Genomic DNA, 19,201 nt, shown 5'->3' with positions numbered 1-19,201 from the left:
TTCTACAAACTGGTGAAAGGTGCCTTTCTTCCACCATTTCTGAATAAGCCAGGGCCTGCTTTCCACTATTCTTTGAATCTCTCAATTTTTCCCAGTTTTGGCTTGTTCTATGAGTTCTGCTTGGTGAAACTCACTCCCTTCCTCCTTTCCACAAAGACTTTCAAGCAGTTTTTCTTTTCCTTCGTGAGCCCCATGAAATACTAACAACCTCTGTCATGTTCATACTGAAGAAATGTATGAATCCTGACTGACCCTGGCATGCCAGACATTTTATAAACACATGGCAAAAATACGTCTTTGGTCCCCAAAGCTTCAGTGAACTTTTTCCCTGGTTTAACGGAATGCTTATCACAAATTCATGAAATGTGAGAACTAAAATAATATAACCATAACTTGTATAAAGAGAACAATAAGCACCTACATAACTAAATGTAATTATGTTATAGGTGGTTATTTTTCTCTTCTCCATTAAGCAGTTTTCCATTTTGAACACAGTAAAAATTAATAGGTTGGTTCAATATAATAACTATTAAAAATATATGTATATCAATTTGTGATCAAATTAATTTAATTCTTTTATTCCAGCAATGGCGTCTTTTTCCTTATCTGGCTGCTGCATATGCCTTAGATTATTTCTCAAAGTCCCTGTGTGGGAACTTTGTAGAGTTTTTTGCAGGTGTATTGACAAAGCAAAGGAGTCAGAGACAGGTGAGATATTTACATATTTCTTCTTCACTGAATTCTTACTATAATAAACTGTAAAATGTTAAATGGAGGATCTGTTTAGAAGTCTTAGGCTCCCTTATGATCAAGAGTGATAGAGCAATGTCTCAGAAATATGGGGCATACAAAATACTAATTAAAGTTGCATTTAGAAAAGCATTCAAATTAGTTTTGACGGAGTGATTAAAGTTTTATTGATTTCTGTGGGATTGAAGGTTATGTTCTCTTGCAGAATTTTTTATCATAAATATATTATGGTGATGTAAATTCAGCTTATAACTGTTGTAAATGATTCTGCAGGGAGCATATATCAAAGATTTTCTGAAAATATACTTATCTTAATTCCTGCACAGACTCTGTGTGTCTGGCTTGAATTTGCAATTCAAATTCATGCATTAAAATAAATATTTTTAGAGAAAAAAGTTGACTTTTGAGTTTTAACACTGAATTTTTCATCCACAATCAGCCCACTGGAAGTCATCCCTTTACAGAGGAAATAGTTTAACCTATCAGCCTCTGTGCACAGACTGATTAATTTATCAAAAATTTGATTTAATCAAATTAGCTGCAGTACTGTGTTTTTACAGCATATAAATTTTATTTAGTTTTATAATATTTGGCAATAAAAAGTTTTAGGGCCTACAAACTGGCTGTGTATTGCTCAGGTCTTACTTAAATCCTCAAGCTTTTTTCAGCTAAAGTAAAGCTCATTAAATACTTTTGTACTAATGGCAGGGTATTTTAATTTCTCCTCTTGGCACAAACCACAGAAGAATCTATTTGATTTTTTTTTCCTGACACTTCATCTCTGTAGATCTTCAGTGCAGTCACTAATCTTAGGGAAAACAGTGGCTCTCAGGAAAAAAAAATCATGATAGGAAAGAATCTCATTGTTGAAAATTTTAAGAATGTAATCCTTATGGATTTCTTTTTTTCTACAGGAGATCTTAAAACAAATGACACCAACCAGGGAGGTGTTCTTAAACAAGCTTTGGTTGTATCATGCCCCTATCTCCAGAAACCAGAATTCCAAACACGTTTTCAAAGGAAAGTCAACAGAGTTAGTGTAAATGCAGGCTATTGTGATTCCCTGGAATCTCTGGGGGTCTACATATAAGTTTTCCTGCTCTTTGCAAAACTGATGCTTAAAAGATCAGTGAAAACTGTGTAAAGCAATAAATATTATAAATATCCTATTGCTGGCTGGGAAGAGAGATACTGCTTATGTCACAGAAGGGATAGAAGCTTTTTCTGGACAGGCCACCCTCAACCACCTGCCTCTCCATTTTTGGGAGGGAAAGCTTGGCAGGTGGTAAACTAACTCACTCAATGCTGTGCTAGCTGGTACATCTGAGCTAAGATGCACCCATGTGTCCATTACCTGACACAAATTATTGCTGTCCCATAAAAGAAAGTTGGTGCTGAAGGTTCCTCTGTTGTGGCAGGGTTTTTCTGTGGCACCAAAGAATATGCTTTGCACTTACATAGATCTCAGAAAGTTTTATGCCTGTATTACCAGTTACTGTTCATTATAAAGCAGTACACGTATCTATAGCTTTAGCTGGTCACCAACTTACTTTCTGTAAAAGTTATTCCTCATTTGTAACTTCTTTTTCACAAAGTTACAAATCTTTCCTTTCACACAGGTGGATTTGGGACGTGAGATTCATGCTTTATCTGCTGCCAGCAAACCGCTGGCATCTTGGACTGCTCAGCAGGCAGCCCAGGAGTGCCGAGAAGCTTGTGGAGGACATGGTTACCTTGCCAGTAAGTTACAGACCACTGCATGCACTGATCGGAAAGAGACTGGTTATTTTGATGTGTTCTTTGATTGCTGTTGTGCCATGATGTCTGAATTTTAGCAATGTGTTTAGAAAGTACTTTATCCTCATATCCGTATTTTTAAATTTTATTTCATACCTGAAGTCACAAAAAAACCCCACTAAACCCGTTTAGGATCTGCACCAGCGTTTGGGCAGACTCTATGAGTAATTCAGTCTCAGTTTCAAAAATAAAGATGCAGACTTTATAGATGAAAATTCCTCATATAAGTTAAATGCCACACTTTTCTAAAATCTTTACTGTACCAGGTAATCAGTGAACTTTCAAGCTCATCTGTTTGTAACAATAGTTCTACGTACAAGAATAGACAGCTCTCTTGCATTTTGTCACAGAATAATTATTTACTCTCTCTTAGCTTCTACTAATACATTGCAATATATTAAACTACGCACTTGCTCTTATTAAGTGAATCGTCTGGGTGAAATCCGAAATGACAATGATCCAAACTGCACATATGAAGGAGATAACAACGTCCTGCTTCAGCAAACCAGCAACTACTTAATGAGCTGGATGAATTGCATAAGAGGTATGTTTTCATTGTGGAAGCTTATGCTGGACCCAACAGTGCGTAGCTAATGGAATTAGGAGGTAATTTCATACTGAAAGCAATTGACAGTCATTTAATAATTTTGTGGAGCATAAATAATGTGCTTCAGACTCCATCATATGGTACATTCACAATACAGAAATATTTGCTGCGAGAAATATTCTTTCTTCTGTCTTGCAGAAGCTAGCTAGTTGTTTTGCCATTCCTGCTCAGGTTAAGTCGTATCTTACTCCCTGAGAAGGGCAGTTTAGTTCAATGGAATTACCTCAGCACAGCATCCAGGTCTGGGGTCCTAAGCACAAGAAAGATGGGGAATTATTAGAGAGGGTCCAGAGGAGGCCACCAAGATGCTCAGAGGCCTGGAACAGCTCTGCTATGAAGACAGGCTGAGAGAGTTGATTATGTTCAGCCTAGAGAAGAGAGGGTCCATTGGTTTGTTATGGCCTTCCCGTACTTATAAAAAAGAGGGAGAGCTATTTTTACATGGGCAGATAGTCATGGGCCAAAGGGGAATGGTTTTAAACTAAAAGATGAGAGATTCAGATCAGATGTTAGGAAGAAATTCTTCTCTGCAAGGGTGATGAGGCACTGGCACAGGTTGCCTGGAAAAGCTGTGGATGCCCCATCCCTGGAACTGTTCAAGGCCAGGCTGGATAGGGCTTGGAGCAACGTGGTCTAGTGGAAGGTGTCCGTGTCCAGGATGGGAGGGTTGGAACAAGATGACGTTTAAGATCCCTTCCAGCCCAAACCATTCTATGATTCTATGATTCTGTGTTGGTAAAGTCATCATAAGTCTGCTTATTGTACTTGGGACAGTTCCTATCACCTGACTTGGTAGCAATATCCATCATCACATCTTGTAGTTCTCTAGATTTTGTTTCAGTTTTCCAGCAGTGAGTTTCACTAGCATCTTACAGAGCTGGAAAACTCAGAAGTTGGAGTTGAAATCTTATGGGGGATAATTATAGGCAGTGATGTCAGGTTTTTCCACACTTGTCCACCAGTCCTCTTTCGGCTGGACTAGGCCATAATAAAATAAATATTATGGCCTAATTGCATCTGGCCTGTCAAGTGTATGCATGGCTTTGTTACAGGCTTTTAGTTCCAAAAAGTCTGATTTCTTTTCTCATAAATCATTTTTATTTTCTCTGGTATTTCAGATAAAGCTCCTTTTGAATCCCCTTTGGGAACAATAAACTTTTTGCAAGACTACCATCATATCCTTGGCTGGAAATTCACAGCCATTAGTGTTGAAGATTGCATGGACTCCTCAGGTAGGCTTCTGCTTTTATTAAACTGATTCTAGAATTTTAAATTCCTTTCCAAAGGAAAGGATCCACAAATTTGAGATTCAACCTCTGCTACTTATTAGGTATTTGTCATATTTGCTGACATTTTTTGTATTACATGCATTTTAATTTACTAAGAACATAGCTTGCATTTCAAAATACATTCTATTTTCCCTAACTTCATTTCTGGAATGGAGGATAGCATCAGATATTTTTCTTTCTCTTTCATTCCTCTAAAATAACATCTCTGAGTTAGGGTTTTTTGCCACTGTATTGCTGTTTTCCAGTTCTAAGGGGATTGATTGCCACTACCTTCTATCACTAAAATATCTTCCTCTAGAAAACTGTACAAGGGATTGACAAGTATGTTGAAAAGGCATGAAGTTTGCCTGCTTTTGACAGTTGCTTTTGTTTGTATAGAGAAAAATGACTAATGGTGGAAAAAGAGTTCCCTGCAGTTTCCCTGCTTTACTCTGCCGTAATCGAGTCAAGTATGACATTAGATGCTGTTCCCATTTGTGTATCACTGTGAGCCCAGATTGGCCCTTGGAGGCAAAAACTAGAAGGAATACCAACACATAATGAGAGAGCAACAGCACATGTTCTCTCAGGTAATACCCACTGAACCAGACCACAGTTTTAAAAAATATCTGAATCTGTTTATTGATCCATTCTGTTAGAAACCGGACTGTTAATTTAGATGCCTGAATTTCAGCAGCATGTAAACACTCCCAATAGCCTAAGGTATACTCTACATTAAATCTTCAGCTAAGAAACAAGCAAGTAGGGTTCATGCAAGGACTTTATGCTGAATAACTTTTTAACTTAATAGTTCTAGGCTGCTCTTAGAAATATGACACAACTATTTACAAAGTTTAAATGTGATTACATTCAGCCACCAGTGAAAACAATGTTGGAAGTCACATGCTTCCACTAATTGTGGACTGTCTTCTCTTCTTGTATTCTCAGAAGAGATTTCGTACCTTGCAGGCCTAAGTCTTAATATGGCAAAAAAATAGCAATCTAAAAAATTTATTCAAGTGAGAAGTCTAAACTGAGCTGTGGATATACCTCATCTTCCAGTTTGGGGTCAGTTTGAAGCAGTGTACGGCCAGACATGGTTATGTGTTCATTGTATACTCACAGTCTGACTGTCCTCCCCTGATACTTACTGTATCTGCATTAATGGACAGTGTGTCATGTCAATAAATTGATTAACTAATGCTTTCACTTTTTATCTCAAGTAACAAAATCTGGGACTGCAGTAGAATTTTCATGTGACTTCTTGCATCATAAATGTGGAGGTTAAGAATTTAGCTTTTCTCTTTCTCATAGTTCCTTTAGCAGCTTATAAATGGCTGGTTTGCTACCTGCTCCGAGAAAGTGCCCTAAAAATGAATAAGGAGAAACAGGCTGGAAGAAGTGATTTTGAGGCAAAAAACAACTGTCAGGTAATACTTATTAATCTTTCTTATGTTATTTATTTATTTTCATCCAAGTCTGTCAGCTTCTGTCAGTTTTACCTTCTTGTGTCATAAAGTGCAATTTCCCAAACCATAAAGCAGTAAGTCAATTAACTAATAAAACTTAATACCTGACCATGTGCATTGCATAGAACATGATAGCAGGACAGTTGCCATTAGCAAAAGTCTTCCAGGATATATTTCCCTTCAGAAATGTTGCAGGCATGTGCTGTGTGATGTTGGCAACTTTGATAGCACAACTTCTGAAGACTAAATCTGCGAGTATTAAATACACTGCAGCATCTGATTGTTACTTCTCCATCTGTGCTTGTGGCCAAATACATACTGTGGGAAAGAATCTTGCTCTGGCAGGTAGGTAAACTAGATGACCTAATAGGTCTTTTTCATCTCTGATTCCTATAGTGCAAAGTACTCGTGAAAGATACCAGACTGACAGCATTGGAACCTGAAAAGGAAACATTGACAATTTACATATAGCAGATCCACAATCTCACCAGAGAGTTTTAACAGCTAGGAATGGCTTAACTCCAAATTTCAGTATATATCCCCAAGCTCACCAGATTCCTCTGCTACCTCCATGAGAAAAACTGGCTCACATCCAAAGAATGAACACTTGTTATTTGTCACCAAGAAAGATCAGTTCCCTGAAGATGGTCAGTGTCATTTACCTTATCTGCAAAGCTCATTAAAGAACAGCAGGAAGGGATATTTAATATTTAACTCTGCACCTAGAAAGAGCCAGCCTGTCTTCAACAGGGGATGATCTGTTTGAAACCACTGGTAGAGTGGAGAAAATCTTTCCTGTTTTTACCCTAGAAGCAGCTTATTAAAGAAACTCTTCAGGGTCCACTCCAGAATGGGAATTGCCAGAAATTCCAGTCTGATTGCCTGTCAGCTGGCCAGATTTTGGTGAAGCTGGTGCTGGGGCCAGTGCATTAGAGAGAGTGGTGTGCTCAGAAGTATGAAGATTTTCTTCTCTATTATATTTAAAATTCAAAGATACTCAGGCACACAACTGCTTTTGAAACAGGCGTTGATATCCTTTAGGTCATTAGTTTTTCTTTTCTCCCTGCAATTCATCCTCAGGACAGGAGGACTTTTTATTTTAATGTCATGCCTCAAAAACATCTGAGAATTATTTACAAGCTGTGCTTTGAAGAGATGTACATATTTGATTTAAAACTTTCTGGGCATGAAGAAACACTTTTCTGTCAGCCCAGTGGTTGACTAATACAAAATATTTGTTCATGCTATGGGGGATCTGGAAGAGATTCCTAGCCTAGGCCTAGGTTATTTTGGTTTGGGGGCAACTTGATAGAAACAATACAGAAGTGCAAGCAAAGGTAAAGAGGAAAATAAAATTATAGGGTAGAATAACAGGAAACTAATTCTTAATGTTTCATTTGTTAAGACTTATTTCATTCTGACTAGGGAATTAACATTCATATCTCAAAAACTTCAACTAGTAAGTGGGCAGTCCTCTGTAATCCTGCAGAGACAAAATGTGTATTTTGCTGTTCATATATGCATCTGAGCTTGGACATAAGTGTGCCACTGGGCAGCTGTTGAGAGAGACAGTGATCTTTGGAATATGCCTTTTTTACATGCCGCAGTGGATTTAAATGCAAGGATAATGCAAGTATTTAAAAGAAAAAAATAAAACTGATCAAGTAATTCTACATGAAAAAACACAACCCAACCACCTAACCCTTAACAAGTGAGCTAAACCCAAACAAGAGTTACATTATTGCAACAAGTCAGCCAGGACAGCAATGGCATCACATTCCCCTGCTGTTCACCAGCTAGAATGTCAGTCAGTGATCTGTTTCATGGTAGTACATATAGCAAAGGTGCAGTATATAAATGTAGACAAGTGTTCCTATGTAAGTACATACAATCACTTAAGGTTTTATACTCTGCATTAACAGTAACTGGTGACCTGTCTTTCTCATCAGATAGTTGGCAAGGACTAGTTGCATAGTTCCTTCAAAACATACTGCAATCTGTTTCAATCCATCAACAGAATTCACTCATGCTGACATGATCAGATTTTTGTCTATTATTTGAAGGGACTGTAAAAATTTTTCAATAGGAATATTTTATCCTCTTTATAAAACTCTGGATCGTATTAAGTAAATATAAATCTACCTTTTACTTCTTAGAGTTATATAGGTTTATTAACAATCCTAAAATCAGCAAACATTACTTTACATTGTCTTCTTTCTGCTGTAGCTTCTTAATCCCATAAAGCCTGGGTGCAACTGCCAAATTACACTGGTAATAGGCGTGAAATCTTATTTCTAAGAGGCATTTCATGAGACATTTCATAACTAACCTTTGCATAGACATTGTGGAAAGTGTTTTCTCCTGCTGTTTCTTTGAATTTCTCAAGCTCGATCATCACACCTAAATCAACAGAACTCCACTAAGTTCAGACCAATGCCATTCTGCACAGGCTGAGGACTGGTTCTTTGCATTTTGTTACTGAGTGTCCTTCTTCCCTGTCCCCTAAGGTGTACTACTGTCGGTCTCTGGCGATTGCTTTTATTGAGCAAACAGTCTTACAACGGTACCACGACTACACTCACGATACCAGCGTCCCGGTGGCTCTGCAGCCAGTGCTTAGGAGCCTCAGTGCTCTCTATGGGCTCTGGTCCTTGAGTAAACACCTGGCTGTGCTCTACCAAGGTGAGATCAGCTCCCTGAATATGCTGTGCATGTCACTTTTATAAAGTCCTGATTTGGCCGGGGCAGGGAATCCTAGTAATGATTTCTGCTAGAGCATTTTCTTACTGCTTGTTTAATATAAAACAATCATTCTCCACCAAATTTTCAGGAGCAGGAATCTGCAGTGAAAATTAACCCAAAAGGCTCTATTTTACCTCAGAGATAATGGAGAGATTACAAGTTTTGCTGTGATCCAGTGCTTGTGTGAGAGGATGAGGTGTAGGCAGCACAATGCTGTAGCATAGCTTGTCACTGCAAAAGGCTCTACGTAGCTGAGATGAACAATTTTGCAGTCAGCTCATTAATGAAATACTGTCAGTTCAGTTACACAGGTGCAGCTACTTAGTCTTGACTACTGGACTCATGAACTTCGCAAAAAATTTGTATCAGTGTAATCTTAACTGGTATAAGCTTATCTGTGAATGTTTTTAAGGTGGCTATGCTTCAGGTGAACAACCTGGGAGATTTATTCAGAATGCTATTCTGGAGCTCTGCTACAGGGTAAGCCTGTTTATTGTGATTAAATAATAATATAGTATATAAATACTAAAAAAGAGATACATGGTTTATAGTCATCAGATTATTCTGTACTTCAAGGGGTAAATTAGCAGGATATTACATTAATGGTTCCTGAATAATTTTCTGTAAACTTCAGCAACTCATTGACCATGAATCTAGTCTTAATTTATTTACCAGTAAATGGAAAACAGTATGTCCTACAAAATAACACCATAGCATCTGTGGCCTTGCAATCTTCAGTGGAAAGCCAGTGAAATATTTCAATCCAGTTCTTTTTATTTCATTATTGAGTTAGTTTGTGATTTTTTTTTTCTTAGCACAAAAGCTTTCCAAACTGTAACATATTCTTTGCAGGTCAGCAAAATTTCAAAGAAGAATCTGGTCATTATATTTTTAAAGTCTATGTGTTTATATGTATAAACAGCAGTATATGTGTTTATATGTGTAAACAGCAGTATATTGGTTAACATGTGTTCAAACCCCCCTAAGTAAAGGAGGAAGACATTTAAAGTACAGTCTCTTTTGGCACTTACCCTGGGGGTGAAAAAAATCAAAATAAAACTAGGCTATTTATTGTGGATTTCTCTTAAATTATCGAAGCTGGTACTTTATGAAAATAATTTTTATGCTGCTCTGTAGTTGAGCCATAGACAACTACAGAAGTTGTCAAAAGTATGTCTTTTGGTTTTAAACAGTTGAAAGATGATGCAGTTGCCCTCGTTGATGTCTTTGCTCCTCCCGACTTCATTCTCAATTCTCCCATAGGTAAAGCAAGTGGAGAGGTAAGCAAACCCATTGTAAAATTTGTAAGTTTAATCATGAAGATTATTGCCTGTAAATATCCTTAACATATTCAAGACGTTTCACAAGTACAAAAGAAAAGAAAGACACTTTTTCAGCAGAAAATACTACCTGAGTTAAATGATGTCAGCAGAAAATGAGGTTTTGCATTTACTGGAGATAAGCTTCACTGGGAAACTTGTGCAGTATTGCTGTAGTTTGCTGTTGTGGGCATCTGTGCACTGAACCAAAAAAGGGCTGAAGGAAATTTTTTGGTGTAGTTACACAAAGTAAGAGTTAAGAGCATAGGAATGGCCATACTGGATTCAGTTCACAGAATACTCTGTGACTGACAGAGACGGATGGCCAAAGAGAATGCTGCTAAACAGATGAAACAGTGAGGTGTTCTTTCCCTGATGTCTCAGCTGTTGGAAGTTTAAGAGATGTCTCATGCCATAGGTTCTGTTTGTATCATTCTGTGTAGTAGCCACAGATGTGTCTATTCTTCATTTTTTCCATTCATTTTCAAATTCAGCTGTCATTTTGCTTATATCACACCATCATTTCTACAATTTAATTATGAGTATTGTGAGAAAATACTTCCTAATCCCAGTCCATATCTATTTACTGTCTGTGAGAGCCTTTTCATTGCTCTGACAGATCTTGTTTTCCTTCTCTGTGTATTTTCTGCTTCTACCATATTCTTTCTGAACTGGCATAACCAGACCTACAAGCAGGACTCAGAATGTGGGTGCACCATGGAGTTGGCTACAACAGCTCCTGGTCCTTCCCTGCCTTTTTTTTTTGGACATAGTTCAAGATCTGCATTTTATTCCAAAGTCTCAGCAAACCAGAATTCTTGGGCCAAACCTGCTCATCGGGGCCAAGCTGTGGGATAACTGTTCTGTAGAGACCAGTGTCACAGTACAGTAGTTTGGGTGGACACTGTAGACAGTCCCTGGAGCCTGGGTCCACTGCCAGGGTGTTTGACACTGGAATGCTGCATCAAACGGACTCCGTGGTTTTCAGTACTCCCTGTGACTTCTTGTCTAAAGCTGCCCATTGTTCCCACGGTGATCAAGCAATACAGAAGGCAGAACAGATGTTTCTAAGCTGACCTAACTCAATGATTACTTTGTTAACACAGTCTTTGCAAATGAGACAGGGAAGTCTGGCTCTACCTATCCAGCCATCTCCTAGAGGTCTGTAATCATCACTGGAAACTTTGTTTCCATTTGTATAGGTTTTTGAGGTTAAATTAATGCAAGAGGTCATGGGAGGGAAGCTCCAAAGGTAACTCTTCAGTTAAGGAGCATAGTTTGTATGAATGTTAAGAGTCTCTGTATTGGCTAAAAGCCCATTTTAACACATTTTTCTGTCTCTAGCAGAAGTGAGCAAATGCTGCAGGCAGAAATATAAAATATGGTACAAGTTCACAGTGACCTGTTCCTAGAATAGTATCCTAATAGTATTCTAGCAGTCACCTGGAGGTTTCCTATCAGCAGCTGATAAAGCTGTCATGTGATGGATTTGGCTGTCTCCTCATTGGGTAGCTCTTAGCTCTTGCAAATGCAGAAGCCACAGAGACTTATTAATATTAGGAGTATAATATGTGAGAAATGCACATAGGAACCTTAAACACTTCCTTATGTACTTAATTTTTTATAAATTCATTAAATCATTGAGAAAATAATTTCAATCAGTGCTCCTCAATCCATGTTCTGTAGAGTTCAGGAAGGTTTTCTGAACTGCCTGTAAGTCTGTGGTTTTCAATTTGTGTAAATATTTTCAACTGAAATTTGATAAAAGCTGCCAATCTCTCACTCAAAAAAAAAAACTTAATAAAGATCCTTGTCTCCTGGCTGTCTATATTTAATCCTCTATTCATTGTTATCATTATGTTTATTCTTGCCTGTACATAATTATTCACATTTGTTATCTAGAAATTCAATCAAAATCTCATTTCAATCAATAAGTTAAATAATTTACCTTGCAGAAGTTTTCTTTGTTTCTTCAAAGGCATTAATCCTTTTTTATTATTATTTTGCAGTTATATAAAAATATGTGGGGAGAGATCCTTCAAGGCAACAAAGCTCTGAACAGACCTTCATGGTGGGCAGAATTTTGTATTAATAAGCCTGTTATAGGCAGGCTGAGGTCAAGATTGTAAACCAAACAACTTGTAAGAGTCTGGATGGGCCTGAGATGGATACCTCATTTCAAACATCAGGAGGAAACGAGACCATATGTCAAACACTGAAAATGGAAGAGATTTTCATGAGAGTTGCCAAGTTTTAAAATAACTTTGAAATCAAGTCCAACTTGATGTCAGGGACTGTTAACATAATAATGACAAGAGCAAGAGCAACACGTTGCACACTATACATATTTACTCAATTAAATGTAAAAAATGAAGATTCATTATGATTGCTGCTTTGCAAAGTTTATATAAAAGAAATTTTCCAATCAGTCTCTTGTTGTTACTTTCGTATTATAGAAGGTAAATAATTTAAAAACATTTGCCACCAGGGATTATGAATAAGCTGATAAAAGCAAAAAAAAATTTAGGACAAATTTTGGAAAAAAAGCCTGTATTAACAGTGATCATAGTGAGAGAAAAATTGGGGAGCATCTTGCAGAGAACCAACCTATATCACCTCTCAGAAAAAAAGAAGAGATAAGGAGAAGCAATTATTTCCATGTTAACAAAGCCAGGTATTCATCCCTGGAGGCACGGGATGCCTTTGGGAGCTTGCTAACTGCCCCAGTTCTAAGGAACCAAACAGTGAGTAACGTGGCAATATCAAAAGATGGCTCTGATTAGTGGCACCCTGTGTTGTCTTAGCTCAGAAGTGGGAAGTTGGAAACAGTCACCCAGCTTTTAGCTGAAAGGAATGTTCTTTTAGTAAAGATAACTTCCTAGCTAGACCCAGAGCAGTCTTGAATATTAATAAATTTTCCACCACAAGTTCAAGGTCAACTAAAAATGATCACCCTCAACACACTTCAGTTAAAAAAAAAAATGTAAAAAAAGCAGCCTGAAATTCTGTAACTGTTGTTTAGAGTTCCATTGGAAAAGTGGATAAAAAAAAATCTTGTTAAACTTTGCCTCCATTTTTTCTTCTTTTCTAATGAGGTACCAGAATTCAGGATGTCCCAATAGGAGCTCTTTTTCTTGCAACTGAAATGTAAGAAAGCTTAACCTTCTTTGCTAAAAAAAAAAAAAAAAACCAGCATAAAGTATTTATTTTCTTTGAAATGTTTTGCCTCTTTCAATAAAGTCTAATAGGTGGCATCATCCTATGGAAAAAAAAATAGATCAATACAGCTAAACACTTGTCATTAGATATTATGGAATCATGGGGTCTCATAATTATCTTTAGGAATTTTCCATATCCTTAGGGAATCCAACAAGTGTCTCCTACCTGGATTTTTGCAGGTCTGAAGGAAACAGGCAGAGCTCATTATGCCCAATATCCAGTGTGAACACCAGGAACTTTGGCAGTGAAAAAGTCAAATGGGGAAGAGAAGCCATGCTACATGAAATGTAGTAGCATTGATCTGTCACTCCACATTCTGTACTATCAATGCTGATCAGCATCATTATTTCACTGTCATACATGTCTGTGATTTCACCATCACCTCTGAGCTCTTCATAAGTGATACAGTCTTTTCTTGCCTCGTTCCTCACAGCTGGGAAACAGCTGTGTGTAAATCTTGCATATAAACTGTAAGTCTGTTTATGAAGCCTTGTTAGCCCAGAAGAAAACACAAAGGTATTTGGCATACAGCTTAAGCCACCTTCATCCCAATAAAACCACAGCAAAACTGTGTCACAGTAGCACAGACCTGAAGACCTGGTGAACCACAAGGATACTCACCAAACACATGACAAGATAAACAGACACCCTGTAAAAATATATCCCTAAGCTGTTCCTGCTAATCGTATTTATTATGACTATTCTGGCAATAGCCAAACTCCCTGATAAAAGCTGAGTCCCTCTCTGCTGATAAAGACTGTACAAACTGGCAGGGAAAAGTGCTGTTTGTTCTGAAAAGCTTCTAACTTCAACTAAAGCAAGCACTGCAGAGGCTGCACCAGCAAGGACATGATTATGGGCAGGCAAAGTGGGATGCTCAGTTTAATAGCACGGTTATGGACCCTAAATATGGAACGTCAGACAGCCTGCAGTAAGCTTGGAGCTTCATGGGACCCTTGGATACCTGGTTAATGGCAGGAGTCACAGACCTGAGCACCAAAGCTGAAATAAGTAGATACACTGTGAGGCCTTGGGGATTTACTCTTCAAAAAATCCCCAGCCATGGAGTGCTGGTGGCTGCTCACCAGGGCTGTTTGCAAGCTCAGTGCAGGTGTTCAGCAGCTGTCAGGCTTTACATGCTGCAGCAAAGGCTGTCATTCTTTACTCTCACACCCAGTACAAAGCCATGGGGCAGCAAAGGCAGGCTCATTCTGTGGACCAGAGCCACTCTGCACTCAACATTATCAAAAGTAGTATTTTCTGTATGAATACCTGGATAACTGTGATCAGGTTCTTTAATTGAGTATGACTGTGAATTTCTGACCTGTATTTTTAGCCAGACCTGTGTAATCAAATGAGCAAAATATCCTTTTCCTCTGAAGTCAACAGCCAAAGGTTCCAGAGGTCTTCTACATCCAGCTTCTCAGAGCAGGAGAATTTGTAAGTTTGAACTTGCAGAGCTGCAGCATGGAAAGAAAGAGATGTCATGAAATTTGGCATCCTATTATCTGCTAAATCATAGGGCAATAATTCAACAACTACCACAAGATGTCATTATTATATGCAGTTTCTTCCTCTTTGTAGAACATTAAATAAAAGAGGCCTCTGGCAGAACAGAGAAGTCATTTCCCTCCACTTCAAATGCCAAATAAAGTTGGATGTGTCATTTTATCTTGGTTGGGGAGCTGGGTCAAAGTCAGTCAAATAGCTTCAGTCCAAAACAATCTGGCCACAGGAATCTGTCCTTTTAAGCTGCTGTGTGAAGGCACCAGGAAGTTGAATCCAAGTAGGCCTGAAAGAGCCCTAACACTGCTTCCCTAGTGCCCTGTGCCCTGCTTCTCTCCTGGAGAATGGCAGTTTTCTGCTTTGTGACTGTCAAACCACCTACCTGCCCAGGGTATTTCAAACCAGGTATTTCTTCTATGGTAAAATACTTCTGCTGATGTGACTCAAAGCAAGAAGTTTCTAACAGAAAGAATTAAATTGTTTATGTGCGTTAGAACACTGAGTGCACACACCTCCCTTGCTGATGTGTCAAGATAAATACATGAATATTACACATCACCTTTTTAGGATTGATAGTTTCAGGAGAAATGTTTTATGGGTCAGATGGAAGCTCTGCCATCCTTTACAGCTGCAGTTCTGTGGATGTGGATTCAGAGGTGCTTGTTTTCTGCAGGAATAAGTAGACTCATATGCTGCTGTTTCTGTCTGAAAGCCTCCTTTCCACTGTAATAAATGATTTATCATGCATTCTGCAGGGTTGCAATTTCCTCTTCTGTTTGCCTTTGTTCATATATTTTCTTTACTGACTTAATGTGTTTTCAAACACGAGTGGTGATTTCATACCAGCACATGCTACCAGCATGACCAGTCTCTCAGCCGTATGGACATCAGAGAGGCCTGTGTGTCCTCTGGTAGCACCATACCTCCACAGGCCTCAAGTGTTTTGTTATGCCCACTTCTCATTAGCCTGAGATCAGAGTAAGATAATTTTAACTCGGTTCAATGGCCCAAGGAGCAGCATAGGCAAAGGGGAGCTCTCTGCATGAGACATCCATGTGATGGTATAATCTGAGCCACACGCTCCGGCCAAGTGGGGGTCAGCTGGATCGCAGCAGGCTGCCCACAGCACTGTCAGTGGCAACAGAAGCAGAAAGCTTCGTTCTTCTCCAAGCAAGTCAAGTCACAGGTTTATGAAATACAAGCAGAGCATTTCACATCAGTTCCTTTCAAGGCAAAGAGAGGGGTAAATGCTGAGAACAGCAGTTCTGCTGACTATCTTGCCTTGTTTTTTTCTCCAGTGTTTGCAGCCTGGTTGCGTTTGTTCGGTATTCCCACAGCATGAATCTCTCTTGAATAAATTCAAGTTCCATCAGGAATTCCTTCACAGTGTTTGTCAAACAATAGACTAGTAACTGTGTGGCTAGAAAAATTTCCAGTGTATTTCCTGAAGACAATTTACACATTTTTACATTTTTTGTTTGGTCAGCTTTAGTATCCAGCATCTGCTGAGATTTGCAGCAGTCTCCAAAGACCCACTGTCATTGGGCATTTGCTACCTTCACCTGCCCATGTTCTTCCATCCTCCTGCCCTTCCTGACTCATTTCACTTGTCTCTGCTCAGAGCTTTGCTAAATACTAATTTTTGCCAAATTATAAAATATTATTGTTATTCCTCCTTTTAAGCAAAGGATATTTTTAGATTGTATGTTCTTGGATAGAAAAAATGCCTCAATTCATAATGTCAGTTTTGTTTAGAAGGGCAGTTGCCTGCAGCATATTTGCCACGGAGAGATAACCAGGAGTTAACCTGTAGAAAGACCAACATGGATCAGGTGTTTGTCCCATGACTGTGACTGAGATGTGATTCATGTTTTCCATGTGTGATCCATGGGCCAGGACAGGTTCCAGAGCATCCAGAGGAAAGCCACCATACTGCCACTGTGATGCACAGCATATACTGCACTTACCACCTCCTTACCACATCCACAGGGTTTTTTGGGGCAGCCTGTTCACAAGCAGTGGGACTGAGAATGAAACGTCTTTCAACACTGTGATGTGCTCTTTTTGTAAAATGTAAGAATCAAAACAAGAATCTATAGACAGACATAATTTCCTATGGCAAAAATATGAGCTTCGATGACAAAATTGTTTATAAAGAGGCAGAAGAAGTATTCAGCAAGTGGTTCTGCTCTGTATTTACATGCTCTTATCACTGGGATGTGATGAAACACTTTTCAATCCCCCAGCAACCCAGGAAGCTGTTAAGCAATACATACTATGGTAAACACTAAAATCAGCAGATCCATGTAACAAAAGATGGTGAAGGCTTTACTAGAAAGACTTGACTGGCTTAAGTATACTCATTTCTCTTGTATTTAAGAGTATCAAAGAAATTCCACCAGATTAGAGCTTGCTGTTCTACCAATATTTTAAAAGAAAAGTGGTGAACTTGATTCGATGACAAACAAACTACTGGAAACCTGAAGGGGGATTCAACTAATAAAATAATTGTCATATACTAATACAAAAAATATCAATCAGAAATTTTACAGAAAATACAATGTTTCAGACAAACCTGATTTCATCCCAGGTATTCTCAAACTCTGGGTTTTGCAACACAGACATTTACCTCTAACACACCATAGTTAGTGTCACATGACACTGAGATGAAAAAAATCAGCATTCTGTCTGTCAGCAAACACACTTGAATTGGGTTAGGAGCTTCATGACTGACAGGATCTCAGGAAGCCCTCAGTGGAGAAATCAGTCTGTGTGCTTTAGGGATGTTCTTAAGGATAATCCTAGACCTGCCACTGCTTATTATTTTCCTCAGCAACCTGGAAATTATTTTAAAATCTCTTTATTAAAATGTGCAGAATTGGTGGACTGGTAAATTAGGAGAGAACAGACATAATCTGAAATTATTAATAAATTTAAACCAGACTGGTTTTGCTGACCCAAGTATGCAACATCTTCAAAAAATGTAGGGGTAAAGAGAGATTTTGTCATCCTAGGTCAGCCAGAGCTGAGGGAAGGTGAATGCTTTTCCCTCCACACTGGCTGGTTGCTCTCATTAAAGACTGACTTCCACTGATGTATTTGGGAGAGAATTGAATTTTTTCTAAATGCTACAGGAGTGTCACAGGAAGAGTAAGAAAATGCAAGATAATTATAACCTTAATATGATCAGAGAATTGATTCTTGTCCAGTCCTACTGTTAAAAAGCCACATCCAAATGCCAGCCATGCCTAGAAAATGGAAACTGTGGATGAGTATTCATCTGTGCTTGCAGAAATCATATGCCAAACTCCTGCTTTCCTTACAGGGCACAAACTAACAGAAATGAGCAAAAATATTGAATTCAAAGCCAGGGAAGTGTGGTACAACAGGAAAGTGAAAAAACTAAATGTTTAGCATGTCAAAGAGAAGCTTAAAATATGAAGCAATTTCAGTATTACAGGCTTCTCCAAAAATGTTGTACTAAAATGTTGTACATCAAAACAAATAAAATTTGTATCTGATCACTGGGGAGAGATTTAAGGATATGGTTTACTTTGAAGGAAGGTTTATGCATATACACATCATTTGAGAGGACCAAACCATGGTCTATGGTTTTGCTACATGCTGTACCAACATCCTTTGAATCGAACAGCTGGTGCCATATGAACTGCCCTCCAAAAACATACTTGTCTGAGTGTCATTAAATAATGATTTTTTCTAAGCCCACACAAACACTTGGCTTCTTCCATCTAGTTTATCAATGATGAGTGTTTGCAAAGTCCAGAACTCAGCACTGGCTGTGTTTCACTAGTGTGAGGGAGAAGCCAGGAAAAACATATCTCCTGGGGAGTATTCCCAGTTGTAAATTTATTTTTGACACATATAGGATGGAATTAGGTTTCTGTGCTTGTTTTGATCTCTTTACAAAGTCTTATTAAAGGGATGTCTTCCAGCTCTGCAGAACTGCATATCCTGTTCCAGTACTAAATCTGTGGGTGAGTCCCTCAGCCAGGAGTGTGGGGCAGTGGGACAAACACACAAGTGCCTCAGACACTCAGCAAGCAGCAGCCCAGTTCTTTGCTCAATACATAAATATTTGCATGGTTGAATTATGCTCTACAGCAGATGAAAACCATGTATTTTTTTCACAGCCATCAGCTGCACTCAGTGTTGTTCATCCAAGGCACAGCCCATGGGCACAGATCCAGCCAGAGCCACTCTTCGCTGTCACTGCTGGGCTCTGTTCCCGGGTGGCCCTGTGACAGTCACCAGGTGATGCCCTGGAGGTGCTGCAGGGCTGTCCTGCTCTACTCCACTGGAGCAGAAGGAACAAGCCTGCACAGCCCATCGTGGTTACAGCAAGAGCACTTCTTCAGGGATTTTCCCTCTATGTTTTTGGCTCACTTTTTGCTTTGGGTTTCATTTAGGTTCTTTTGGTGGGGAGGGAGAATAAAAGAAAATTTTACCTTTCCAATGAGCAGGTTGTCTGTTTTGACAATAAGGAAGGCATGGAATTTCTTAGCT

The 19,201-nt window shown here is 38.7% G+C and overlaps 1 protein-coding gene across 5 annotated transcripts in view; it reads left to right on the top strand.

Annotated features, from left to right (window-relative positions):
• Positions 1-12,380, top strand: part of ACOX3 (acyl-CoA oxidase 3, pristanoyl) — a 31,515-nt gene extending 19,135 nt beyond the window's left edge. For 4 of the 5 annotated variants that reach the window (XM_042053867.1, XM_042053868.1, XM_042053866.1 and 1 more), the window contains 9 exons: positions 586-708; positions 2,370-2,490; positions 2,972-3,091; positions 4,273-4,386; positions 5,737-5,852; positions 8,399-8,573; positions 9,046-9,113; positions 9,827-9,913; positions 11,962-12,380. In XM_042053867.1, coding sequence (XP_041909801.1) covers positions 586-708; positions 2,370-2,490; positions 2,972-3,091; positions 4,273-4,386; positions 5,737-5,852; positions 8,399-8,573; positions 9,046-9,113; positions 9,827-9,913; positions 11,962-12,081 — 1,044 coding nt within the window. In that variant the 3' untranslated portion in view covers positions 12,082-12,380. Of the gene's footprint in view, positions 1-585; positions 709-2,369; positions 2,491-2,971; positions 3,092-4,272; positions 4,387-5,736; positions 5,853-6,075; positions 6,237-8,398; positions 8,574-9,045; positions 9,114-9,826; positions 9,914-11,961 lie in introns of those variants that run through there. The other variant, XR_006020630.1, reaches the window with a different exon arrangement.
• The last annotated feature ends 6,821 nt before the right edge of the window (positions 12,381-19,201 follow it).

Source organism: Corvus kubaryi, unplaced genomic scaffold, assembly GCF_017639235.1.
Source record: "Corvus kubaryi isolate FWS band 111438036 unplaced genomic scaffold, C.kubaryi_AGA036_p1.0 split1-131, whole genome shotgun sequence".
NCBI classification, from domain to species: domain Eukaryota; kingdom Metazoa; phylum Chordata; class Aves; order Passeriformes; family Corvidae; genus Corvus; species Corvus kubaryi.
Note: the sequence above shows the minus strand (reverse complement) of the source record. Positions and strands in the feature narration are given on the sequence as shown.